Source organism: Cervus canadensis, chromosome 26 (genome assembly GCF_019320065.1).
Source record: "Cervus canadensis isolate Bull #8, Minnesota chromosome 26, ASM1932006v1, whole genome shotgun sequence".
NCBI classification, from domain to species: Eukaryota; Metazoa; Chordata; class Mammalia; order Artiodactyla; family Cervidae; genus Cervus; species Cervus canadensis.
This window is the reverse complement of record NC_057411.1, coordinates 50074567-50100885: the sequence shown is the minus strand read 5'-3', so window position 1 is coordinate 50100885 and position 26319 is coordinate 50074567. Positions and strand designations below refer to the sequence as shown.

The 26319-nt window shown below is 56.6% G+C and overlaps 1 protein-coding gene across 1 annotated transcript; it reads right to left on the bottom strand.

Annotated features, from left to right (window-relative positions):
* Positions 1-514: 514 nt before the first annotated feature.
* TRMT44 (tRNA methyltransferase 44 homolog) lies at positions 515-26319 on the bottom strand. Its single transcript, XM_043448577.1, has 11 exons — positions 25620-26319; positions 23341-23455; positions 20528-20747; positions 17512-17580; positions 16431-16538; positions 15349-15420; positions 11417-11523; positions 10141-10324; positions 7690-8104; positions 5352-5468; positions 515-1155 (listed from the first exon to the last, which is right to left on the bottom strand). The coding sequence occupies exons 1-11, from the start codon at positions 26275-26277 to the stop codon at positions 923-925; spliced, it is 2298 nt and encodes a 765-aa protein (XP_043304512.1). The 5' UTR covers positions 26278-26319; the 3' UTR covers positions 515-922.

The following is a 26319-nucleotide window of genomic DNA, read 5'->3' as shown; positions in this document are numbered from 1 at the left end:
GGTACATCCGGCCAACGATGCCCAGGTGCAGGGTAAGCAGCAGAAAGGCCCCGCACCTGGGGCAAACGCCCAGCAGCCCTCACCTGGGTAAAGCTGCCCGGATGCGCCAGGCGGCAGGAACTTCAGCTCTGCAGCTTCGAGGATGGACACCCCTCATCTCTGGGAACAACAGCTCAGAGGCGGAACGGGGCTCAGAGACCCCGAGGACCTGGGCTCCTCCCAGCTGCCCTTGCCCCCAGCAAGCCAGCTCTACCCATTCCTGGAGCCTGGCTGTGCACCTGCAGGCTGGCCAGTGCTTGACCCCATGGCAGTGGCGGGGGGGCTTCTAGTTGATCAGGGGATTCCTGATAGCGGGCCCTCACACCTCTCAGCAGCCCCCTCTTAGGCTGCCCAGAGCAGAAAGCAGTGGGTTCTTTCTCATCCCTTGTGAATGAACCCAGAGTCCTGCATGAGGAACCCTCCACAGGGAAAGGCCGATGGACATGGTCCATGAAAATCAGGGGGCACAACAGTGTTACCGACATGACCTTTTTGTGTAAAACTGTAAACACACTTTACAACAGAAGTACATCATCAGGAATTTTTTTTTCCCCTGGAATCAAAAGTCAACAGTATCTGTGGGGAGAAGACCTAGAGCAGGAGGAGGCCGACCCCAGAGCAGCTAGTAGTGGGGGCTTGAGGAGCTGAGAAGGCCCAGCTGAAGTCCTTCCCGCACCTGAGGCCGTGGCTCTGTCTGCTGTAAAGACGCAGAGAGCGCATAAGAGCGAACCCAGCACTCAGGGCGGACGGCCGGGAGGATCCCAGCGTCGGCAGGGCGTGGTCGCGCCCCGTGAGAACGTGCCCCGGAAGAAGGGGCCCACGACCTCGACCGCGGCCAGGACTCAGGGGAGTTGGGAGCCTGCCCCTCGCAGGGTGGAGCCGCTCACAGAGCCGTCTTTTTCTTCCTGGTGCGGGGGGCCGGCCGCAGCTCCCCCGGCCCGTGGGCGAACGGGCAGCAGTCCGCCGGCAGGACACAGCCGTCGGGGTGATGAGCGAAGAACCAGCAGATGCGGGTTTTGAAGGTGTCGGGGGACAGCCTTCGCTTCACCTCTGGTTCCTCCTGCTTCCGTGGCCTCTCCTCCCTCCAGTCGCGGATGCGCACGCGCCCGTTCAGAACTGCGGTTGGAACAAAGAGAAGAAACGCGCTCAGTTAGCTGCAGGCCCCAGGGGGATGGGGTGGACGCAGGCATCCCAGGAGGCGTGGCAGGGGGAGGAGATCGAGCCCCTTACCGCCCGAGGCCTGCAGTCTCCCCTAAAGCGGGGCCGGAGGCAGGGGTGAGGGGGAGCGAGGGCAGGGTGGAGGCGTGGGGCTGGGGGTGGTCAGGAGGAGTTGCCGGACACCATGGAGAGGGGTGAGAAGAATGAGCCTGAGGCCTTGGTGCTGACGAGACCGGCGTGACCATGAGGGCTGACCAGCTGGGTGACCAGCAATGGCACCGGCTTGAGGGACGGGGTGACCACGAGTGTGGTCCTGATGCAGGCAGGACGTCGGGACATCTACCACGCGGTGCTGGCCCCTGAGGACCCGCGGCCTCATCACAATCAGGAGGCAGAGTGAGACCGGGCAGGGTCCTTTCCAGCAGGTGAAGACCAGGGGTGGGGCTTATAACCAGAGGAACTGGGGGCTCCCGGCAGCCCCGGGGGCAGCAGGCTGCGATGTGGTGACGGGCGCTGGGTGGCAGGGTGACCGCAGAGCTGGGTGGCTGGAGGACCCCGGGGAGGGGTGCGCCTGTCAGCTGACCGCCTGCCTAGCGGGCTCCTGAGCTGGTGCCCTGACTGGCTGAAGCTGCCCCGCGTGTTTCCCCGGCGGTCGCCCTGTCCCGAGAAGTCAACATCCCCATGGAAATGAAGTGAAGCAGCCAAGCCCTGGTGGTTTCCCCTGGAAGCGCTAAAACCACGTGGAGATGCAACAGCTCTGGGAGAATAAAGGACACTCACTGAATAAATCTGGCTCCCCGACCTCTAAGGAAAACTTCAAAGTGGAAATGAAAGCTTGAATTTCCCCTGCAGATTGCCTCGTGTTATGGCGATGATGGGACTGCCTATCTCTGGAGATTGATGATTTACTAAAACTGTCCCTCGAAGCCAGAGGAAGGAAGCACAGAGGCGCCTCTGGGTGTGGAGGACACAACGAGGGGATTCAGCCTCCGGCATGGCAGACAAGCACCTTCAAAGGGCCAGGCGGGCCCCGCTCTCGGGAGGCAGATGGAGAGCTTGGCTCCCCGGCCTGACAGCCAGGCAGGAAACCACAGCCTTCACGGTGTGCCCACAGCAGCACCTCCTGGCACAGCCGGGAATGACACGGCCTGGCCGGAGCAGGGTGCCCAGGGCACCCCCAAACCCCAGCAGTGTCATCTGAGGGACGTGGTGCCCCTCACTGCCTGGGTGGGGTGCGAAACACCCCCAAACCCCAGCAGTGTGCATCTGAGGGACGTGGTGCCCCTCACTGCCTGGGTGGGGTGCGAAACACCCCCAAACCCCAGCAGTGTGCATCCGAAAGACAGGGTGCCCCTCACTGCCTGGATGGGGTGTGAAACACCCCCAAACTCCAGCAGTGTGCATCTGAGGGACGTGGTGCCCCTCACTGCCTGGATGGGGTGCAAAACACCCCCAAACCCCAGCAGTGTGCATCCGAAAGACAGGGTGCCCCTCACTGCCTGGATGGGGTGTGAAACACCCCCAAACTCCAGCAGTATGCATCCGAAAGACAGGGTCCCCCCCACTCCCTGAACAGGCTCCAGAGAAATCTGGGGGAAGACAGTGAGGGGTTTGCTGGGACCAGAGCTGGGGAGAGACCCCCGCCGTCCAGAGGGTGGCTGGTCCCTGCCCCTCAGGGCCGGCCAGCTTGAGGCAGGCCCTCCACTGGCCACGTTTCTGGAGCAGTCCCTGCAGGGTCGGGAGAAGGGGCCCAGCCAGGACTCGTAAGGCTGGGGGAGTGGGCGCTCAGGATGAGGGGTGGCCCTGGAGATGGCAGAGGCCAGGGTGCCCCGGGGCCGGGATGGCCGGTGGCCCCTCCGCCCCCAGGACACGGCCGCCTCTGTGCCCTCCCCGCCTCCCGCCTGGGCGGGCCTGTGCCCCGCGTGTGCGCCCCCCAGCAGCTCTGGGGCCAGACCAGCAGCCTCTCCCCGGGTGGAAACACGGCCCTGATTTTCAGCGTGTCACAGGCAGGAAACGCGCCCTGCCAACGCACTCTGCCCCCATCCCGAGCCCTGCGGACTCACAAACCCACCACTCCACCCCTCCGCTGTCTCTGACCACAGACGTTGCCTGAACCAAAGTGTCCTGAGGAAGCAGCACAAGAGCCTCCCAGAAACTCTGCGGTGCTTTAGTCCCTCAGTCGTGTCCGACTCTTTGTGACCCCGTGGACTGTAGCCCACCAGGCTCCTCTGTCCAGGGGATTCTCCAGGCAAGAATATTGGAGTGGGTTGCTGTTTCCTTCTTCAGCAGATCTTCTGGACCCAGTAATCAAACCGGGGTCTCCCGCATTGCAGGCGGATAATCTTTACCGACTGAGCTGTGATGGAAGCCCAAGAACACTGCAGTGGGCAGCCTATCCCTTCTCCAGCGGATCTTCCCGACCCAGGAGTCCAACTGGGGTCTCCCGCATGGCAGGCAGATTCTTTACCAGCTGAGCTGTCAGGGAAGCCCCAGAAACTCTCTGTGGAGGTAAATTTACTGGGTGCTGGGGTGCACACAGCAGCACCGGTTCTGGGGTCCGTCTCGCCCAGGTGACCAGCCCCCCCACTCATCAGACACCCTGGGCTGAGGCCTGGTCTCCCTAGCTGGGTCCGCATCCTCAAGGCTGGGCGAGGACTCCAGCCCGGCCCGCTAGAGGCTCAGAGTAGGCGGAACTGAAGGATCCAAGACTGTCTTCACCCCCTCACTCGTGTTAATTGTGGCCGGAAAACCAGCCATGTTAGTTTAAAAAAAAAAAATCTCCTACCGAGAAAAGCCTGAGCTCAGGGCATATTTTTTGCGTGATCAGGAGCAGCGTGTTTACTGGGGCTCAATCTCCAGGCCTCTGACTCAGAAGTGTTTCCAAAAATAAATGAACATGCCCCTCAGTGCCAACCACACAGAAAGCAATCACGCACGTGAGTATTTATGATGGGGGACAAAGGACACTATTTCATGAAATCAAACCAAAAACACGCTGGGAAGAGCAGAGGGCAGAGCAGCGCCCGGCACGGTGAGTTCTCAGCTGCCGAAGCTCCGTGCAGTGGAGCCCGGCCAGCAGGGATGCCCCCCGAGTCTCCACTCACCACTGGGCTGCCCTCCACAAGCCCCCTGAGCCGCAGCTCCACCGCAGGGCCCCCGTCACAGCAGGAGCGCTTAGTCCAAGTGGAGATGAAAACAGCCCCAGAAGGCCATCCAGGTCACCCAGAGGCACCACGGGCGTCAACACCCGCGCTCCTCCTGGGGGCGCTTACAGGCTGTGGGAGGGGCCGGAGGTCGTGCTCCAGCCCTGCGGGACCCCCCTGCCCACCCACCCCAACCCCGTGTGACACCCCCGTGGGAGGGCAACAAAGGCGGGCGGGGAGGGCACTCGCCCTACCTGTGGCTCGGACGGCTGCCCGTGTCCCCACCCGGGACCTGTGGGCCCGGGGCTGAGGGGGCAGAGGCCCCGGGGGCTGCAGCCCGCCAGCCCCACCCATGCCCACCCACTGCCCCTTCCCACACGCTGCTCCCTCTGCCCGAGATGCTCCTCCTTGTCCCGGTCACCACGACCGGCTCAGACGCCGCGTCCCGAGCTGAAGCCTCCCTGACAGGCCTCCCTCGGCGGGGACGTCACCCACAACACAGGGCGATGCAAGGGGCCGCCCACTGTCTTTAAAGCCGCACACGGAGCATTTAGGGGTGGAGAGTATGCCAGCTGGGATATGCTTTAAAATACTTCCAGAAAGAAAGAAAGCACACACAACTAACCACAGACCCCCTGGCTGAGGGGTCTGCAGAATCTCCGTCCTGTGGCTGAAGGTGAACAGGCCTCCTCTGAACCCCGGTGCCCGTGTACACATCTGTGACGCTCCCCCCAGCAGACCGCAGGGAGGGCGGGGCCAGCTCCCCACCCTGCAGAGCCTGCAGGCGGCATGGAGGAGCACGCGGGCCCAGGCCCCCGTCCCCTGCTCGCCTGGAACCCGGGCAGCAGTGCAGGGCTGGGGACTCGGGCACAGTGGGTGAGGGGCCCTCTGCTAGGCCCAGGCCGGGCTGGGAGCTCGGGGTGCTTCCAGTCTAGAGGCAGCCAGAGGCCAAAGCAAAGCAGCTGCCCCAGCTCCCCCAGGGCTGGCGCCGGGGCGCATGGCGCGCCTCACCTTGGAACACCTGCGGGCTGCTCCTCAGCAGCGTCTGCAGGCCGCCGCACTCCCGCTTCAGCCTCCGCAGCGTCTCCCGGTCCAGCTCCCCGGCCACCTCCGCCAAGGACAGGCTCCCTGTGGGAGACGGGGTTGCCCCCAAACGCGAGAGCCGTGACTGAGCCTGCGGCTCCTCCGCGGGCAGAGCTGTCGGGACTCCCCCTGCCAGCCTGTGCGCCCCGAGTCTGACCCAGCAGGACCGCCCGGCCCCCGGGCACGGCCAGTCGGCCCGCCGTGGAGCACGGCTCCAGCACCCGCTGCCGCTCAGGGCGCGGAGGGCAGGCCCATCCGCCAGCGCCCCTCAGGCCCCGCTGAGAGGGTCGGGGGAAATTAAACCCGGGCCCAGAAGGCCCTTGCTGCCCCCGGGGCTGCCCCTCAGGGGCTCCCCGATGCAGGCTCACACACGCGGCCCCGCACACCGCCTCTGGCTGGCCCTTCCGGGTGCGTGTCCCGACCCCAATTCGGGGCAGGCCCACCCCCTTACACCCCGTGTCCCCTCGGCCAGGCTGCAGACGGGAGACACCGGGCCCTGGGTCAACGAGCCCAGGGGACAGACCTACTCACTGGTCACAGAGGGCTCACACACGGGGGTCCTGGGCCTGGGTCACCAGCTCCCGTGACTGAGGCGGGGAGCCCGCAGCTGCGGGGCTACGGGTGCCCCCACCGACACCAGGCAGACTTCTCGCTGCTGGCCAGGCAGCCAGAGCGCCTCAGGGTGGGTCGACCCTCGGAGACCCACGTGGGGAGGGTGGCCGCCTGGCTCGCTGCTGTCTCCAGCATGCAGGCAGGCCTGAGACCCCATCCTTGGAGCCACCACCACCCCATACCCCTCCCTGAGCCCAGGAAGAGACCCTATCCTCGCTCACTCACAGGGCGTCCCACCCAGGCAGAGGCCACCAGCACCTCCTGGGCGCAATCATATAAAAGGGCCCCCCAGAGCAACGGGCCATCCTGGGAACTAAGGGCCAAAGGCCTTACTTTCAGCAAGGCCTGCAGGCCTGGAGCCTCTGGGCCCTTCGAGGCCTCACATGGAGCCCACCCCCCGCTTCCTCCCTCTCTAGCCTAGCCCGCCTCCGCAGGGTGCCCTCAGGAAGGGGGTGCTGACCCCCGAACTCCTCAGAGCCCCTGGGCCTCGTCTGTAGTTACATGACCGTCAGCCACCTGAACTGGGCCCCCCAAGAGGCTCTCCCAGCCAGACGGCCACAGGGTCGGGGATCCCTGGAGAGGACAGGCTCGATGGTGCTACCACGACGCACGGACATGGGGGGTGGGAGGGGTGTGGGGATGAAGGAAGAAACTCAGTGCAACTCCTCCATGCCGGGGGTCGGGGGAGACCCGCTGTTCACCACCGCTGGTCTGGCCCAACCGCGGGGCTGGTGGGCAGCACCCCCGACTGGTGGCGGGGCCTCGGTCTCCCCGGCAGCCTCGCAAGCTCTCCAGGGGCGACAGGCGCCTTCCCTCAGCCCGTCTGCACACCCCTGAGAACCTGACCCCTCGCTCTCCAAGTGAGGAAGTGAGTGCCAGTCGCTCAGTCGTGCCCGGCCCCTGGCGACCGAGCCCGGGTCTCCCGCGCTGCAGGCAGATTCTTCACTGACTGAGCTACCAGGGGAGTCCCCTGCCCTTTCGAGAGTCACAGATTCCAGCCTGCTGCTCCCCCTATGAGAGCAATCAGATACAAACGTCTCCCTTTCATCACGACTGACTTTGTGTTTTGGGATTTCAGAGACAAGTCAATTATCAGAGCAAAACATCTCCCAAATCTTCCCGAATATTCCTGGGACCGGGGCACTTCTCCGGCAGCCAGCAACCTGGCTTTCTGTTTGGATCATTTTGGTAGACAGAAAAATGAGGACCTCTGGACCCTGAGACTTCCCTGTGACCTCAGCTTCCTCCTCTGAGGCATGAAGTTCTGTGTGTTAATAGGAACTACAAGGAAGAGGGTTTTCTAATGAGCTTGTAAGAAGCTTCCCTGTTTCCTTAAAATACACTTAATTAAAACTGACCACACAGTTTCAAGGTGACTCAGATGATAAACGATAAAGAATCTGCCTGCAATGCAGGAGCCGCAGGACACGGGGCTCAATCCCTGGGTCACGAAGATCCTCTGGAGGAGGGCCTGGCAGCCCACTCCGGTATCCTCGCCTGGAGAAGGCCCTGGGCAGAGGAGCCTGGCGGGCCACAGCCAGACACAACTGAGCGACTAAGCCACGTACGCACGGTTTCAAACTTGGTCTGCAGAAGAGAACAAGTTAAGAAGCTCCTGCCTTGCACCCAGCGGGAAGCCCGGGCTGGTGGTTACCTCCTCGATTCCAGGCCTGCGCACTCCCACCTGCAGGACTTCTTCCCAAAAGCAAGTGCGCCACTTGCAAAACCACTCGGTCAACAAACTCTCGAGGAAGGGCAGCACAGTTCCTCAGGCGCTCGGCTTTTTCCCTGGGGTGAAATCCAGACAGCCAGAGTCCTTCCGTCGGGGCTCTGGGCCCTCGCTGACCGGCACCAGCCTCCGCGGCGTGCCCAGGCCGGGCGTCCAGGGCTCCAGGTCCCTCAGGGCCAGGGGCACTGCCAGGAGCAGCCCCGGGGGGCGGGAGGGCAGGACCCCCGCTGCAGGGGCTCCCGGGGCGGCCCCGCCTACTGTTAATGTAGCGGGTCCTCTCCTCGTCCACGGAAGCCTCTCTGGTGGGCGGGTATGTCCTGGACTTCCCGATGAGACAGACCTGCAGGTGGAGGGCAGAGCAGTGCTGTAACAGGTCCCAGCGGTGCTTCCCCACGGAATCCTCTCGTCCTGGAGAACAAACTCCTCAAGTCTCAGGGACCTATCTTGACAAGGGTCCTTATTTTACAGACGAATACCAGCATGAGTGACCTCAAAATAAACTAAAAGCAAAAGCCCACAGAAAACCTCACCACTCAGACTCCCACGGAGCCTAACAAATACATACAGGCCAAGGTCGCCTTTACTGAGCCGACCAGTCACGCCCCTTCTTAAACACTTTGCCCCTCGCCCCACACACAGACCCTGACGGGAACCCCCAGAGCTCATGAGAGGCAGCCTCGCCGCGGGGCGCGGGGAGCATGTGTGCCCCCAGCAGAGCACCGGGCACCGCGTGGATGGCCCATTCACGCTGCACGTCCCGCCCGGCGCGTCCAGACGCGGGCTGCCCTGGAGCGAGAGGCCCGGTCTGCAGATGCCGCTGCGGGGACAGCGTCTCTGGACGTCCTCCACGGGCCTGACCCTGATGGAAGAGCCTCCAGTCACGTCGGAGCCCCCTCACTGCTCTGTAGCCGCGCCACCCGCTAACTGTGCCGCCCTGGGCAGGTGACGACCTCTGTGTGCGTGGAGTGAGTGCGCCGGACACGCATTCAGTCCTTGATTAACCGCTGCTGCGTGTGGACACCCCTGCTTGCATCCAACCCCGAACCACACAATCTATGTGGAAACTGAGGCTTGGAGAGGTTGCGTGGGGGCCTGTGGTCTCCAGCTGGCAGTAACAGCAAAGGCAAACACCAAAACTGTAGGATCTCTGGACACACACGACCCAAACTCTGCACGCGTGCGTGCCATGTCGCTTCAGTCATGTCTGAGTCTTCTGCGACCCCATGGACTGCAGCCCGCCAGGCTCTACCCATGGAATTCTCCAGGCAAGAACGCTGGACTGGGTGGCCACTGCCTTCTCCAGGGGATCTTTCCGACCCAGGGATGGAACCTGGGTCTCTCATGTCTCCTGCATTGCCAGGAGGGCTCTTTTACCTCTGGCGCCACCTGGAAAGCCCAAACTCTAGCCAAATTCAACTCCCACCTCAGAAGGCTGTGACTTGCCAAGAAAGGGCATTTGAGAGGACGACATGCAGGCTCTCAGGTGAGTCCTAGAGGACGTTTCCGAAAGGATTCTGAGCCGAGACAGCACGGGTGTGCCTGAAGCTGACTGAGGGGCCCAGCACCCCGGGGGCAGCCGCTCGTCCTGCTGGGCAGTGCCTGCACTGGGCCTGAGTGCACTGCCAGCAAGCGCCAGAGCCCAGAGTTAAGCTCCATCTCCACCCTTTCCCTGCTGTCAGGCCGTGAAGCTGAGATCTGGATGACTGGCTTTTGTGTGTGTGCTTTTCTAAAAGCACCAACAGCCTAGAGTCTCAAGGAAGAAAGTGACCAGAGGTTAACATAAAACCGATGTCAACACTTGCCCCGACTCCCAGAGGTTCAAGCCCCCTGAGTGGTGAGCAGGTCAGCCCCAACTGTCTGGCAGGGTGACAGGCAGTGCAAGGGTCAATTTCTCCCGGGACAAATTCCTTTCAAGTAAATCTGAATTAATGAGGCTTTCAAAGAGAAAATCTGAAATCATTCTGAAGTTCGGAAGCAATTTTAGCCCATTACTTGGGAGTCTAAGTCCATGGTGTCACAGAGTCGGACACGATTGAGCAACTGAACTGAACTGAAGTCAGAACTTAAAGCGTTCAGCCTCCGGCAGCACCAAGGCCAGAAACCAAAGCCAAGCTGATGCCGACTCTGGGAGGCGCCCGAGGGCCAGTCGCTACCTCTGGGGAGGAGACGGGGGCCAGGTGAGGGCTCCTGCAGGGGCCACCGGCCTGGAGACGGGGGTCCTGAATGCCTGTGCGGGAGGGACCGCAGGCACGGAGTGGGCCCCGGAAACCGCCAGCGCTGGGGGCCGCCGGGTCAGAACCACACCTCTGGGGTGACGGGCATCACCGAATCGTCTACGGTTCTGTGACAAGGACCGCCCCGGTGACCAGCACACACCCGCTTGGTGGAAGGGATCCGAAGGCAGTCCTCCTCCACGTGGAAGCCACAGGCCGAGCCCACCTCCGTGATGAAGTCCAGGTACCCGCGATACTGCGTCTTGCTGCTCTGCATCCGCTGGAACTTCCCGACGAAGTCAAAGAAGCAGCAGGGCAGGACGAAGAAGCGGCAGTCATAGGAAGACCTTCAGAGACACAAAAAGTGAAAGTCCTGAAGAGGCTCAGTGAGGAAAAGGCCGCGGAAAGCCACACGGCAAGGTGTATGGGGCAAAACGCAAATGATGTGCTACTGGGTAACCATGTTTTTCATGTAAAAAAATGAACTACAGCCTTCCCCAGCTTAAATTCTAGACACAATGTAGCATAGTACCTTTTCAAAAAAATATGAATGTAATTACTTTTATAAAAAAATATTTTTTCTATTGCAGTTGTGATCATCAGCTGAACCTAAAACTTCCTGATGCACTTGGAGACTGCAGCTGTGGATACGAAATCTCAGAGGTAGGCACCACAAGATTACGGGTTGCTGCTTGACCCATGTTATTCTTAAAAAGTCCGTATTGTGCTTCGTGAAATAAAGTCAGACAGAGAAAGACAAATACTGTGTGCTATCACCTGTATGCTGAATCAAAAAAAAAAGAATGAAAGTAACAACAAAAAAAGCAGGCTCACAGATATATAGAATGAAGTAGTGGTCACCACTGGGGAGAGAGCAGGGGTTGGTGGGTGGAAAGCAGGGTAGGGTGGGGGAGAAAAGAGATACAGAGAACTGTGTATAAGTTAAACAACATACAGGAGACACTGTGCGGCACAGCATTTTATGATATTTTATTATATAAAATATTTTATCTTTATATATTTTATATCATATATTTTATGCTAACTACAAACAGAGTACAACAATGACAATTTTTAATCACTATGTTGTACACCTGAAACTAACACTGTAAATGAACTGAACCAACAGAGCGTCTTTATACTGACAGGCAATCCCTCCTGCTATGAGAAAACGTCCCAGGAAAACACATTTCAACAGTGGATGCAAACACAATAGAACGAATCACAACAAAAATACAATGTGAACGTGTGAACCACTTATGTTACTTTATGTTTTTAAATTTAATTCAACATAGCCAATATGCCACCATAACAAGGTGAACCAGCCACGTTTAAGTGCTCCACGGCCATGAGCAGCCAGGAGCTATGGGTCTGGACAGCGAGACTGAGGCAGCGGAACATCCCCAGCCACCACGGTGCCAACGCGTCCAGCGACTCACCTGGCCGCAATGACTGGTATCCACGGCGTCAGCTCATCGGAATGATTACCGATTAGCCAGTCGACGTCAGGGAAAAGGGTCTTATCATTTGGTGTGATTGCACTTTCCTAAAAGAAAGACGCAGAACAAGACTGAACGTCTAGTCCATGAAAGCAGAGCACGGGAGGAGACAAAGAGCACAGCCCCCTGCAGAACCACGGCTGCCTGGGGCAGGTCTCAGCCCCGTGGGGCTGTGGGTCTTCACCTGCAGAAGGTAAGAAGCTGGGCCAGGAGTGAGGAATGCGTGTGCCCAGCCCAGGCCCGCCTGAGGGCGTGGGAAATGGCAACTTCGAGCATCATCACCCGAGGAGCTAACAACACCCTTCTGAGAGCTCATCAGCCTCTCATAATTAAAAACACCCTTTTTACGTGAAGGAGATGGGGTATGTGTGAACCGCTTTACTTTTGGCAGAATATGGGAGCAGGCAAGGCTTCCCGAACCTGCCTGCCAATGCAAGAGATGGACGATATGCAGGTTTGATCTCTGGGTCGGAAAGAGCCCCTGGAGGAGGAAATGGCACCCCACTCCAGCATTCTCGCCTGCAGAATCCCAAGGACAGAGCAGTCTGGAGAGCTACAGTCCACAGGGCTGCAAGAGTCGGACACAACTGAAGCGACTTAGCCGGCGTGCACACCTGGGAGCAAGAAATGGCCTGAAGAGTGAGTGGGAAGCAGGGAGGTCTGAGGCTGACCCGACGCGTAACCCGGTGCATTTACACAGCCTCCACAGTCCGTCAGCCCACAGTCTGAAGCGCATCGAGGGAAAGAGAAAGCGCAGGAAGAATTTACAGACACGGTGTGCACCGGCCTTTGCTACTGAGATAAGATCTCGTGTGAACACTCGGACGGCAAGCTTTTACCCAGGCATGTTCACCACTGTGACGATTTCTGTGGTGAAGCTGGGAACAGCTTGTTTTTATGACTGAAGAACTTTCAGTGAACACCTATCCCTTCTGCTAGTTAATTAGCAGGCCTTCATTATTTACTAAAGTCAACAGTCTCAATAGTTAATCTGTCAGTAAGAACTGGAGAGACAAGAGAGCCTATACAGCCACTCATAATCCTCCTAATTTTAAAACTGAAGAAAGCAGCCCCCAAGGCAAGCAAGCAAAGCCCCACCTGTTTCAGAAAAAAGCTTTAATTGAAAATTTGAATACAGCAAACTGCAGTAATTCTTTTGATACAGAGTTTTACGACCAAAATTAAGACATTTTGTGATCATCACAGTGCTGTTATCAAAAGCACGTGTTTTTTCCTTAACCATCTCTTGCTTACAATCAAATGAGGCATCGGAGAAAAAGAAGCTGTATCGCAGACTTGGCCTCTGAATGTTCAGACTGCACCTGTTCATGGAGATCACTCGTTTACTAGGAAACAGACAAGCGCTGAGCACTCGTGTACACACACACACACACACACACACAATGAGGTATTAGCGATTAAAAAGACTGAAATAATGCCATTTACAGCAACATGGATGAAACTAGAAACTATCATATTCAGTGAAACAAGTCAGATAAAAACAAACATCAGGTAGGATCACTTATGTGTAGTACCTAAAATACAACGTAAATGAACTTATTTCCAGAACTGAGACAGACTCACTGACACAGAAAACAAACCCATGGCTACCAAAGGCAGGGAGGAGGGGAGGGGGACATTATGAGCCTGGGATCAGCATGTACAGACCACCATGCATACCACAGATGGACAACAAGGTCCTGCCGCATAGCACCTACGTTCAATATCCTATAATAAACCATAACGGAAAAGGCTGTGGAAAATATACATATGAATAACTGAATCCCTTTGCTGTACAAAAAAACTAATCCAGCATTACCACTTCCCTGGTGCCTCAGACGGTAAAGAATCTGCCTGCGATGCAGGAGACCCAGGTCCAGTCCCTGGGTCGGGAAGATCCCCTGGAGAAGGGCGTGGCTACCCGCTCCAGTATTCTTGCCTGGAGAATTCCATGGACAGAGGAGCCTGGGGGTCTACACTCCACGGGTTGCAAATAGTCAAGACATGACTGAGCAACTAACACTTTCACATACTTCAACTTCAAAAAAAAAAACGCCCCCAAAGTCAAGAAAGAAGTAGAATCTTCTACCTGTCCTGCAAGGGGCACAGCATGCCAGCCAGCTTCCATAGAGCCAGGACTTGAACAGAGAGCCTACTCAACTGCTGTCTGAACTTTTCACCTGAAGAAGTCATCTTGCTTCTTCACCTGGGACACACGGGATTGTGAAATCAACCATGTTACTCCCTTAGCTTTGATCATCAGCCTCGTATCACAATTCAGAGCCCAACTTTATTACCTATGTAAGAACACATGGTCCACGTATGTATCTGCAGAGCCACCCCTAGCAGGAGTCCATCCCCTAGTTTACCAGAGTTCTTCAAACCTGAGGCTTTTTAGATGTTCTCATGTGTTGTAATGTATGAACACATCCCTGTTGCTAAGTCATGTCTCATTCTTTGCAACCCCATGGACTGTAGCCCGCCAGGCTCCTCTGTCCATGAGATTCTCCAGGCAAGAACCCTAGAGTGGGTTGCCATGCCCTCCTCCAGGGGATCTTCCTGACCTTGGGGTTGAACCTGTGTCTCTTGCAGAGCAGGGAGATTCTTTACCCACTGAGCCATCAGGGAAGCCCTGTTTGACTATATAAGCAAGTGCAAACTATCACAGCATAAAGCAGAGTGTAAATACATAATGAAAACCTGAGCAAGTAAAGAGGTGTCGGGCATCTTCAATGAATGTCCCTGCCTCCAACCTTTTTAATTTTTGGCAACACTACTCTCAACTTTAAAAGAAAGGCGAAGAGAAAATAATAGCCTTGAAAACTTTTTTTTCTATTCACAGGTGAAACAATATATTAGAGATTTGTTTCAAACACAGTGAGGCTAATGCTGGGGTTCTGGGGGAGGGGATGAGACAGAAGAACAATGCTGAGCTGGCCCCTGAGTTTCTGGGATTCACTACAAGCTCCTCTCCACTTCTGCATGTTCCCAACGTCCTCCACCCTGAAGAGTAAATGGTTCTCCTACTTGTCCGTCAGCGTCCTGCCCTTGTGCAGATGAGAGGCGGTGTCCGAGCCACACCCATGCATCTTACCAGCTCAGGGACAACGGTCTGCAGGCAATGTGGGCGGCTGGGCAGCAGAAGCCCCCATGGCACTCCAGAGCCAAGGACGGAGCCCCAGGGCCACGCGCTCCCCTGCTGACCTGGAGGTCTGGATGAGAGGCCAAGGCTGGGAAGCGCTGCAGCCCAGACCTGCCGGGCGGGTGCTGTGGGGGAGCTGCCCACCTGCGTGCCCCCAAGACCCCTCCCTCTCTGACAGCATGGAGCTGCTCCAGACCTCAGCGGGGCTGACGGCAGCTCTGTGGCCCAACTGAGATCCAGCCGCCAGGGAGCCGGAAGCCACCATGCCGTCTCCACGAGACGTCCGCACGCCCACAGCCCAGCCCTGCCCGCACCCCGTGCTCCCCTTCCTCAGACTCGCTGCCAACTTGTCCCTGGCTGGAGGCCTCTCCTGCCCACCCTGCCCCCAGCCCTGACCCGGTCCCCGCAGGGAGGGCACCCACTGCCAAAGGAATGTTTCAACTGCAGCCTGCGGCAGGCTCCAGAGGGGATGCCCCCAAAGCACCCCTGGGGTGCAGACCTGGGGTCAAGACAGCACCTCTGCTCTGGAGGTCAGTGTCCTCCCTTCATTATAACCGGAGGCGGGGAAAATCTAAGGGGGCGTCCTCGGTTCAAGCCTCGGAGCAGGGAGCTGAGTCTGGACTGCTGCGGTCACTGGCACCTCTGACTGGCCACCTCCCACAGACTTTCTCCTGGAAACAACTGCACTGGGGACACCCTGCTGAGGTCAGGGAAAGGACAGAGCCAGTACCTCCAGGCGGGTCTGGGGTCCGTACATGTCCCAGATTTTTCTTCTTCGCACGTCTATGCCTCGGCCTGGATGCTGAAACGATGAATTTCAGGAACCAAAGGTTAACGTGGCTGTGTCATCATAAATGAGCGAGAACGAAGCAGACACCACAGGGACACTGCCTGAGAAGCGCAGCGACCCTGGGTGTCTGAGAACAGACACTCTCGGCCCAGGGCCCACACACAACGTGGGCTGCGGCACCTTCGTGAGGCGAGGCCTGGAGACATTGCCAGGCTCACACAAGGCCCCGGGGGACACCTCCCTTAAAGGGAGCCACCTCTGCGCTCAGCCAAGCTCAGCTCCGGGCCCGCCTTCTCGTCCAGCCCAGACGAGCCCTGCTCCGGGGTTCTGAGCACCCAGTGCACCCCGACCACCCGCAGCTCTCCCCGGGCCCCACCCCTGGCTCCCAGTCACCGTGCAACGTGCTAACACCCGCAGACAAGCTGTCCCAGGGCCCGCACACTCTATCAAGCACCTCAGAAGGCAGCCCAACAACCTCATCCCAAAGCCCAGCGGAGGAGGACATGCGCTTGTCCACAAGGCAGGATGGTGCGGCCCTGGGGAGCGGGGGCACTGCTACCCGCGCGCCCGGAACCACTCCCGGCTCTCACGGCCTCCGCTCCACAGCCAAGAAAACGGTGGCAGATCTGAGCGTCACAGTCTCACACTCGTGCTCAGCATGTGGGCACCGGCCAGTCCTCCGAGCTAGACTCCAAGCTCCTAGAGAGCAGAGCTTCCCTCGTCCCTTTCCCCTCCCCACGCCTTGAAATGGTGGGTTTTCCAAACAAAGTACCAACAAGAACACCCAGGCTGCTGAAAGGGTGTCATTCGCAGGCCGTCTGTCCCCAAGGACCCTCTTCTCGTCCAGCGAGGCGGCTGCCTCACCTTCCTGGGGACAGGCTGCCTGCTCAATGGTGTCACCACCAGCCACGCGCCAACAGCCCGGCCACCTCCAAACCCAGGTCACACCAGCAGAGAAAGGCCTCGTACTGGACGTGAAGACACCCTAGAAAGGTCTAGAAACTTCCCCCAGCGCGCTTTACCCCCTCGTTGCTCAGGATGTGGACCAGGAGGCCATTCCCGCAGCCGAGGTCCACGAAGGACTGCCGGGCAGTCTCTCGCCGTTCGGCTCTCTCTTCCTCCCAGAGGATCTAAAGTCAACAGGAAAAACAAGGTCAGTCTGTGATGCACTCTGCCCAGGAGTAATTCAGACGCAATGCCACGTGGGGCTGCAGTCCTCTCCCAGGAGAGGCGGGCAGGCCTCTGGGGCCTGGGGCCTCCACACCGGCGATGCCCAGGTGAGCAGAGGGAGGCGGGGGCGGCCCCCTGCTCACACCCGAGGCGGCGCGGGCTCCAGACCTCCTCCTCTCCCACCCAGAGCCCACGCTCACACGCTCGGCTCTGGGCAGTTCTACAGATCACTATTAGTTCCTCCCAGCCTTCTCTAAGTTCTTCAGGTTTTGTATACTTTGAGAGGCCTGATTACTTCTAAGACTGAGAGAATTACAGTTGAAAGGAATCATAGCTTATCTCCTCTAGACGTTTCACAGATACGGAAACCAAGACTATAAAGCTAAAGGGTGTGCCCAAGTCCAGGCAGTCAGCGAACTGGCCAGGAAGGCCCCGAACCTGCATCACCAAATGTGAGGGCGGGAGGCAGGTGCTCAACCTGGCCTTGGGGGCCCCTAAGGGCTCCCTAGCACCAGCCGGCGTCTCAGTGTTGACTAGTAATTTGGAAAAAATCGAATTCCTGTTGGTTCAGCATCTAAACTTGTTCTACATTCACACAAAAGCACCATGCAAAACTTAAAAAAAAAAAAAAATTACACGTGTAACCAACCCTGACAAGTGAAAGTCACTCAGTCATGTCTGACTCTTTGTGACCCCATGTACTATACGGTCCATGGAATTCTCCAGGCCAGAATACTGGAGTGGGTAGTCTTTCCCTTCTCCAGGGTATCTTCCCGACCCAGGGATCGAACCAGGGTCTCCTGCATTGCAGGTGGATTCTTTACCAACTGAGCTATCAGGGAAGCCCAGCCTTGACAAACAGAACTACAGAAACCTTGAGCTGCTGCAGGCAGCCTTCCACCCTCCAGCCGCTCAGGGCACACACTGTCTTACCAGCAGGTAGGCGGCAATGGCCACATCTTCATATACAAACTTCTCAGGGTCAGTGACTTCAGGCCACACCTACAAAATTATCGAAAACATTTGTAAATTTTCACTGTACCTGCATGTAACGGGACACATGGAGAGCAATGGGGTCCAAAGTAAGATTTCAGAATAAAGACACTTAGATGAGGCCACTGGACCCTAGAGGAAAAGGCTCAGCTACGCTACCTGCACGCCCCCCACCGGCCCCCCGCCCAAGACTGAGTCTGATGAACAAGGAATCGAGTGGTCGGGGTGTCAAGGAAACCAAGGGGCAGGGGTCATGGGGTCAGGGGTCAGTGCTCCACTGGTGGTCTGTTGGCGTCTTGCTCTCACTCACCAGGAGTGTCACTCAGCTGTTTCATCCCCATCTCCCTATTTGTAAAGATTACGACTTAACGACCAAGCAGGATGACCGTCAGGTCCCTTGAACCTAGAAGACGCTGGCTGTCCAAGTGTGAGGCCTCACTGTTAATACCAGTAATGTGCACAACAGGTGTCTTGCAGATGAGAAAAAAACCAACCGCCAATGTTACAAGTTCAGATTTCTGTTTCCAGTCTAGGGTAGACAGTTCACATGAACCATCTCACCAAGGACGATTTCAAAAGCTGGAAGAAGAAAGGAGTGCCTCCGTGAAGCTTCTGAATAGCAGGATAGAAGGACCACTAGGCCAGGACCTGGGAAGGAAGGCGGGGCGCAGTGAGGCCAGCCGGCCCGGGACCAGCGCGTGGTCCCCGAGGAATGAGCAGGTGCTGCTCAGGCCTGAGGCTTGGAGATGCTTTGTTACGCGGCAACAGCAGATTAAACAAAACAGAACAGAATGCTGTGGTGATAAACCGTGGTCGCTTCCGGAGAAGGCAGGGAGACACGCCAGGAAGAAGGCAAAGGAGGCCAGCTCCGTCAGCAGGCGCCTCGGTTCCAGACGCCCCGCAACGTGAACGTGCAGGAAGGTGCTCTGTGCGTGTGTGCTCAGTCGTGCCCAACACTGCGACCCCACGGACTGCAGCCCGCCAGGCGCCTCTGTCCATGGAACTCTCCAGGCCAGAGAGCTAGAGGGGGTTGCCATTTCCTACTCCAGGGGAAGTAAGGTGAGCCAAACAGACTTTGGTTTCCAAGTGCATATGAAAGTTACCTTTAAACTATACTGTAGCTTACTGAGTGTGTGGGCTGGAAGAAGCACAAGCTGGAATCAAGGCTGCTGGGAGAAATATCAATAACCTCGGATATGCAGACACGATGACACCACCCTTATGGCAGAAAGTGAAGAAGAACTAAAGAGCCTCTTGATGAAAGTGAAACAGGAGAGTGAAAAAGTTGGCTTAAAGCTCAACATTCAGAAAACTAAGATCATGGCATCCAGTCCCATCACCTCCTGGCAAATGAATGGGGAAACAGTGGAAACAGTGACAGACTTTATTTTTTGGGGCTCCAAAATCACTGCAGACGGTGATTGCAGCCATGAAATTAAACAACACTTACTCCTTGCAAGGAAAATTATGATCAACCTAGACATCATATTAAAAAGCAGAGACATTACTTTGTCAACAAAGATCCATCTAGTCAAAGCTATGGTTTTTCCAGTAGTCATGTATGGATGTGAGAGTTGGACTATAAAGAAAGCTGAGCACTGAAGAATTGATGCTTTTGAACTGTGGTGTTGGAGAAGACTCTTGAGAGTCCCTTGGGCTACAAGGAGATCCAACTTGTCCATCCTAAAGGAAATCAGCCCTGGGTGTTCACTGGAAGGACTAATGTTGAAGCTGAAACTCCAATACTTTGGCCACCTGATGTGAACAGGTAACTCAATTGAAAAGACCCTGATGCTGGGAAAGATTGAGGGCAGGAGAAGGGGATGACAGAGGATGAGATGGTTGGATGGTATCACCGACTCAATGGACATGGGTCTGGGTGGACTCCAGGAATTGGTGATGGACAGGGAGGCCTGGTGTGCTGTGGTTCATGGGGTCGCAAAGAGTTGGACACGACCGAGCAACTGACCTGAACAGAAAATCATTATGCAAAAAAAAAAAAAGGAGGTACTTTAATTAAAAAATACTTTACTGTTGGGGTTTGTTGGCAATCCAGTGGTTGGGACTCCATGCTTTCACTGCTGAGGACACAGGTTCAATCCCTAGTTGGGGAACTAAGATCCCACAAGTGGCATGGTGCAGCAAAAAAAAAAAAAACTTTATTCCTAAAAAATGCCAACCCTCATCTAAGTCTTCAATGAACTGTAGTACTAACTTCAAAAGGTCACCATGATCACAGGTCATCATGACAAATATATCATAGTGAACAAGTTAGAAATACTGGGCAAATTACCAAAAACACATCCAGACATACGAACTGAGCCAATGCTTTCGGAAACCAGTGCCAACAGACCTTCTTCACAAGGGGCTGTCACGAATCTTCAATTTGTGAAAAATACAATATCTGCAAAGCACAGTGTGCCGAGATATGCTTATAATGCTTTCTTTCTTAAGCTGGGTGTGAATACACAGATGTTTACTGTTATCTCTCCCTGCTCCCCACATTTTAGATACAAAGTTAAGGACATTTTATAAAATTGATCTCTTTTTTGGAAGTATATACTTTTGTACTTTAAATTTTCATATGTTTTCTCCAGATGACTTTTTGGTTATACTCAAGAATTATGGCAATTTAGTAATTAATTTAATACTCAATTATTTTTAGCTAAAAATACTTCCTTTTTGTTCTCCCGGAAAAAAAAAAAAATTAGTAACGTGCCAAAAAAAAAAATCTTTTCCCATAACATAATTGCCAATGTTTTTATGGTTTACAACCCTAGATATGTCAAAGTACGGCTGTAATGGGGGCCACAGGTGGGTATATTTTGACTTAATATCTGTGTCTCTATGAAACTAAAAGGCACACAGGAAAAACGATGTTAGCTGGAGTAGTCTGGCACATCACCTCTTTTAAAAGGGGGTGGGGGGGGTCCCAGACCTCTTTCCCCAGAATTACCTTGACCATGTCCTTGTACTTCTCTTTAAGTGCCTGGTAAGCCTTACTGTACTTCATGATGGAGATGAGAGACAGGGTGCTTTTGAACCCACTCTGCCTGGTCTCCACACACCACCTGGCCAACTTGGCCAGCAACTCTTCTCCAAGCCAGGTGGGTTTGGGATACACAGTGCCATCTGAATGCCATCGTTCTGGACAGAAAATTAAAACAGATATGAACCTTTGAAAATAAGAGAAATATGAATAAGCAGAGCTGGTTTCAAGTCTTATTTTTAAACTCTACATTTATTTACCAAAAGAAGAGAGAAGTTAAGGGAACTATCTATGATTTCCAAATACTGTACCCAAAACACAAAACAATCTGCAACTAGTTACAGAATTTCATCCTGTAGAGAAAAACACATTTAAAGAGCAAAAAGAATTCCTCCTCCCTTGCAAATGTTGTTAAACATGCATTTACACATCTTAACAAAGCCCAGTAGAAGGAGGGACAAACAACAGGGTTCCTCTCACATCCCGCTCACATGTTAACCAGCCAGATTCTAAAGTATCCACAGTTTCTTTAACTTTTCCAGGTTTTATACATTTCACATGTGCATCCCAGATACACAGCGCTGGTTCACCAAGTATTCCCTGGCCAGAGAAGTGATGCTCAGTCACCAAACTGAGGACACACAGGCAGTCGCTGGGCCCCTAGTCCATGCTGACCACTGTGCGTCCTCCGCCAGCGGAGTGCAGGGCGGCTACCGCCCCGGTCTGTCCAGCTTGCTGCGTGACCCAGCCCCCGAAGCACCTGGTCACGGCAGGTGCTCGCTCCCGAGGACCCAGGTCAGGACGACATACTCTCTAGGGCTGCAAGCCAGGCAGCGAGATGCAGGGAAGTGTCGAGTTTGTCGGGCTACAGAAAAGGAGGTGGCATTCAATGGGAGCCCCTAAGAAGAAGCACAGCACAGGCAGCTGGGTGGGGCAGGGCACGGGGTAGGCCGGCGGGAGGGGAGGGCCGGCAAGGAGTCCCCGGCTGGGGAGAGCTGTGCTGTCACGTAGCCCCGCCCGGGGGGAGCTGTAACTGTCGAGGGGCCCCGTCTGGTGAGCTGTACTGTCAGGCTTTTGCCACCAGCACGTCAGAGGACACAGGTCACTCTCAGAAGAAACAGGAGTCTCCACTGAGAGTTGCAACCAGGTGCCCGTCACCAGGTGGGCGACAGGCAGGGAGAGGCGGGGAGGGGGAGGGGGGAGGGGGGAGGGGGGAGGGGCGGGGCGGGGCGGGGCTCCGGGAAGCACTGGCTGCTCCCCTCTCCTTCCCTGCCCTTGGACAGCGGTCCTGCTGGACTCATGTAGGCCCTTCCCCTGCTCTTCCTCGGCCCCATGCTCTCTCCCAGGTGATGCCGGGGCCCCCGCACTGCCCCTCACCTGCTCAGGCCTCTCGGGGTCCCCCCCGCCCACGCTGGGACGATGGCAGCCCTGCCCTGGTCAACGAGGGGACTCCTGTAGCCCTGTGCGTGGTAGCACCGGCCTTAGAGCATTCACCTGCCTTCTCCCTGGGCCGTGCTGACTCCGGGTACCCAGTGCGACCACATGGTGGGGAGACCACAGAGCCTGCTGAAACGAGGCGCTGACCAGGAGCGCCACCAAAAGCCCACTGACTCGTGCTCCAGCCCCGCTGTGACCCGTGCTCAGCGGGGCAACAACAGGAAACATCACCTGGTCAAGACGTGGAGTGGCCAGCCGAGTGCTCAGAGCTGGTGGAGGACAGGGACGGGTTTCACCACGTCAACCACGCGGAGCGCCTGCCACGGCCAGGCCCCGGGCCAGGCTTTCCCACCAGGGCCGGCGGACAGCAGGCTCCAGGGCTCACCCCCAAGCTCCCGCATCAGCACTCGCTGGACAGCCCCCAGGGGCACACACGGCTTTCCCCCCGTGTCTGCCCACACTCCCCAGCAGACAAGTAGGGACCCTCGGGGGAGGCTCCCCGCCGGGGCAGACCCTGGCCATCCCACCCAGTGTCTGACAGGGCCCTGGGAAGCCTGGCCCAGCCCCCTCCTCAGGGGCTCAAAAGGATTAAACCTGTTTCAGAGGTGAGAAGAGTGAGGGGCAGAGGCGACACTCCCAAGGTCGCACTGCTGGCAGGACCCACGTCGATGAGGCTGCCAACCCAAGCTCTCCCACTGTGCCCCTGGCTCTCCGTGAAAGCACGTGCACAGCTCACGGCAGTCAAACAGACACAACCCAAGGGCTGTCAGGGAAAAAGAGACCCATGCAGATCTCCAGGAAAAGAGCAGAAGAGTAGCGCGTGATCTCCCTCTCCTCTGACTTTTCCATTTAAAAAGTACCAAATGGAAGTAAACCAAATTTCACACTTTCCGGACAGAGCCAAACACCATGTGGATTTAAGGGAACAGATTAAACTGCTGCATTTAGAATAAAACATCACTGAATACTCACTATGTCTAAGACCACGTGAGCCTCAGCAGGAAATACAAAAGGAGGCTTCCGCCTACCCCTGTTACCAAGGTGTAAGAAATTACAAAACAACAGAAGGATGGTGTTTATTTGAATTCAGGTGCTGTGAACCAGCAAGGCTACATGGATAGTAGGGGCCAAAGACTCCAGCCAGGCTGTGACCACCCATGTGCCAAAAGGAACTAGGATGTATCAGGCTAAAACATGGACCAGAAAGCACAGCCCACAAACCTGATCTGCCTGAGGGCGAGTCCCTGTAGCTCCTTGGGGACCCAGGATCTTACAGCTGCCCAAAGAAATCACTGCTTGAAACCAGAGATCATCGAGAAAGAGGAATGTTATCCAGTACTCACCATTCTCCTTCGCTGTGACTGAGCTGGATTTGATACATGTTGCTCATTTTCACCTTTAAATTCCCTTCATCATCCTCTTCCAAAGGTAAAAAAGTTACAGCTCCATTGAGGACATCTGGGGAGACAGAAGATAGGGATGATCAATTAAAACTGCTCAGTTCAGAGGCTGACTGGAAGTGGTCTTAAACACACAGCACTGAATCCACCCCCATCAATGTGCCTTCAACCCCCAGGGCTTTTCCCCATTTGACTGACCACAGTGACTGTCCTGGTCACGGCTGTATCTCCAAACCTAGCCCGCCCCGCTCTTCACTGAGAGCAACTCCCATGTGCGCACGCAGACATCCACGTCTGAAGGCCTTGTAAGCATGGATGTGCTCATCCCCGCAGGCCGGGAGAGCTCAGTTCAGTCTCTCAGTCGTGTCCGATTCTTTGTGACCCCATGGACTGCAGCACGCCAGGCCTCCCTGTCCATCACCAACTCCCGGAGTTTACTCAAACTCATGCCCATTGTGTTGGTCATGCCATCCAACCATCTCATCCTCTGTCATCCCCTTCTCCTCCCACCTTCAATTTTTCCGAGCACCAGGGTCTTTTCAAATGAATCAGTTCTTCACGTCAGTTGGCCCAAGTATTGGAGTTTCAGCTTCAACAGCAGTCCTTCCAATGAATACCCAGGACTAATTTCCTTTAGGATGGACTGGCTGGATCTCCTTGCTGTCCAAGGGACTCTCAAGAGTCTTCTCCAACACCACAGTTCAAAAGCAGAACTGTAAGAGGTGTTGAAAGCCGAGGGCTCCTAGACTAGTTCAGCCATCAGGATCAGGTCTCTCCTCCAGGAGGAGGGGACCCCTGGGAAGAGGCACAGAGGCCAGCAGTACTGGGGGGCGGGGGTGGAGGTACGCACCCACCAGCGACTCAGCATCACTGCTTCCACACAGAGCCGCGTCCAGAGCAGCCCACACCCTAACACCCAGAACCTGTGACCTCACGGTGTTACACAGCAAAGGGGGACTCTACACATGTGACAGGGTTACGGTGCGGGCCTTAGGAGAGAAAGAGGGTACCCTGGATGATGTGGGGGCCGGGGGGGGGGCGGGGGGCGCGCCAGTCTAGCCACGAGGGCACCAGAAGGCTGAGCCGTGTGTCCAGCTAGAGGCAGAAGAGATGCGGCAGCAGGAGAGGTCAACGAGGCTCCAGGCGCGAGAAGGATCCGGCACAGCTGCCGGCTCTGACGTGCTGGGAGGCCGTTTTCCTCACCCCTTTACCTACTGAAGTCCTCCCAACCACTCATCGTCCCGCCCTCCCTCACCTTCTCCCCCAGGCCTTCCAGACCACACTCCGGTCAACAACCCCATCCTCTGTATTAAGGATCCACATTTCTACATTTCCCCTCCATAAACAATCTACAACCTCCTGAAGGCATCATGAATTTGAGCAAACTCCGGGAGATGGTGGAGGACAGAGGAGACTGGCGTGCCGCAGCCCATGGGGTGGCAAAGAGTCAGACAAAATTTGGTCACTGAACAACAAGGCCATCAGGAGGAAACAGGCAGGCCAGGCGCCTTTAGCCCTTTGCACTTACTGCCCGCTTTTTAACCTAACTGTATCCCCTGCCAAAGACGCCCTCCTGGACCAAACTCTAGGCAACCTCCTCTGGGCCCTGTCTCTGTTAGGGTTCAGCCGTGGCCCATGAAGACTGGAACAAACACTGTCACTGTTCCCAAGAACTCAAGACCACATCCCGAGCAGGACTCTGGGCCCCCCTGAAGTGCCCACTTGGGAAAACTCAAGGCTGACATTAGAACAGACTGTTTCAGCCCATACCTGAAGATGGGGTTGCTATGACCCCAGCTTCTATCGGAGAGGAGGACCCAACTTCCGAAGGCACCAGTTAGCAAACCCTGGATGGGCTCTGCACGACCTATCACTCCAGCTTTCCTGCTTTTTGTTACTCTTTCACCTCCCTCACAACAATGCCCCGGTCTCTTCTTTCACTCTCCCTGTAAAACACCCAGTCTCTTCTGGCACAAAGCAGAGTAGTTATCGCTCAGTCGGTGTCCGACTCTTTGAGACCCCCAAGGACTGTATAGCCCGCCAGGCTCCTCTGTCCACGGGGATTCCCAGGCAAGGATCCTGGAAAAGGGGTTGCCATTTCCCACTCCAGCGCCGTGAAAGGGTATCACCAATTAAAACCCGTCCCTGCCACTGTAACTGGTGCCTGGCTCTGTGGGGAATCTCTTGACAAACTGCCACTATCAGAAACACACTCTTTATACCTTGCACGACCATTTCTCTCCTCGGACCACGAAGCGGGCAATGCGGGTTCGTTTTGGGGATGACGGTTCTGAGCACCAAGTCGAGCTCAAGCCGACCCTCTGGAGGCGATCCTGCCCCGGGGCGGGTGAGGAAGGCTAGCGCCTCTCGATTGTCGCCGGCGAGGCTCCGAGCGAAGGCGTCCCACAGAGAACCCAGGTCGGCGGCGGGGAGGTCGCCCTCCCGGGCTGCAGCCTTGCCGGGTTGCCCAGGCGTCCCTGAGAGCTGAGGCGTGGCGGCGGCGGCGGCGGCGGCTGCTTCCCCGGGCTCCTCCTCTGGCTGGCGCCGGCCCTGGGCCTCCTGGCGGCCCAGTTCGGGGCCCGCGCTCGGTCCAGTGCCCGGGCCCCCGTCGAAGGAACGCCGGATGGGTCCCGGCCCCGAGTCGGGCCCACATCCTCCAGCCTTCGCAAAACTCTCCGGCTCTGGGCCTGTACTGGGCCTGGGGTGGGTGTGCTCGGTCTGGGGCAAGGAGACGCTCCGCCGGGCCTCCAGACGGACGCCACACAGCCGCTTGTTGGCCACCTGCGGCTTCTCCACCCACACGGCTACCGCCGCCCAGAAGCCGCCCGGGAGCATCCGCGAACCCGGGTCTCTCACCACGACTCTGGCCACCTCAGCCATGACTAGCCTTGGGCCCCCGGCTCAAGCGGCGCGCGACGATGA

Coding starts and splice junctions, on each gene's coding strand:
- TRMT44 (XM_043448577.1), bottom strand. CDS start 26,277: ATGGCTGAGGTGGCCAGAGTCGTGGTGAGAGACCCGGGTTCGCGGATG. Junction 17,581..20,527: donor AGTACAAGGACATGGTCAAG/GTAATTCTGGGG, acceptor ATAATTTTGTAG/GTGTGGCCTGAAGTCACTGA. Junction 11,524..15,348: donor GACCCCAGACCCGCCTGGAG/GTACTGGCTCTG, acceptor TCTTTCTTTTAG/GAAAGTGCAATCACACCAAA.